The sequence below is a fragment of the Formica exsecta genome, unplaced genomic scaffold, assembly GCF_003651465.1.
Source record: "Formica exsecta isolate Colony F162 unplaced genomic scaffold, ASM365146v1 scaffold218, whole genome shotgun sequence".
In the NCBI taxonomy this organism is placed as follows: domain Eukaryota; kingdom Metazoa; phylum Arthropoda; class Insecta; order Hymenoptera; family Formicidae; genus Formica; species Formica exsecta.
The window spans coordinates 1,459,779-1,460,462 of record NW_021849477.1 but is presented as its reverse complement, the minus strand read 5'-3'; the positions used below and the strand labels follow the sequence as shown (position 1 = coordinate 1,460,462).

The window sequence follows — 684 nt, the reverse complement described above, 5'->3', positions numbered from 1 at the left end:
ATAGTATAAGAAACTTTTAAGTTTTTATTATATTTTAATTATCTATATTTTAATTAATATAAATTATAATGATTTAAGAACTATATATATAGGATTATAACTTATTAAGAAAATTGCTGTTGTATGATTTATTAAACAATTGAACAAGCAGAAATTTATATATAAGTTTTCTAGTACTTACTGCATACATTTATACAAGTGATCCAAGTAATTACTTTCATATTCTTCGATGGTTTCTGTCTTGTTAAATTCTTCGATGCTGTTTTGAAAGTATCCCCATACGTTTTGCACCGTGCAGAGATCAAGGGTAACTGGGCCAATAAATTCACTTTGTACAGGGGCGTAGCAGATCTTTTCCAATCCTTCGTCGGTTTCTTGACCTAACTATGAATATCAATTGGCACGATCTTTAATTATATTCCGCGTATTTGATAAAAATATATACTAACGTACCTGAAGGATTTGCTGTTGTAGATCGTATACCGCTAGCAGGAACTCCTTATTATACACAGGTCCGAATTCTATAACTCCGTTCGGAGTATTATGTTCTATCTATCGTATAGAGAAGATTTTTATATCAGAAATTTATATATTAAAAATCTCTATTAAATACCTTTATTTTAAATATTTTGGATATTATCTATTCAGATGTGCAATGATTAGAATTATCTGATCTATATATAT

The 684-nt window shown here is 28.1% G+C and overlaps 1 protein-coding gene across 1 annotated transcript in view; it reads right to left on the bottom strand.

Moving 5' to 3' along the window:
* The window catches only part of LOC115235361 (NPC intracellular cholesterol transporter 1 homolog 1b-like), an 11,598-nt gene that overhangs the window by 5,785 nt on the left and 5,129 nt on the right, over positions 1 to 684 (bottom strand). The window contains exons 8-9 of the mRNA XM_029807082.1: positions 454 to 552; positions 182 to 384 (exon numbers count right to left, since the gene is read on the bottom strand). Of these exons, the coding sequence (XP_029662942.1) occupies positions 182 to 384; positions 454 to 552 (302 nt within the window). The remainder of the gene's footprint in view (positions 1 to 181; positions 385 to 453; positions 553 to 684) is intronic.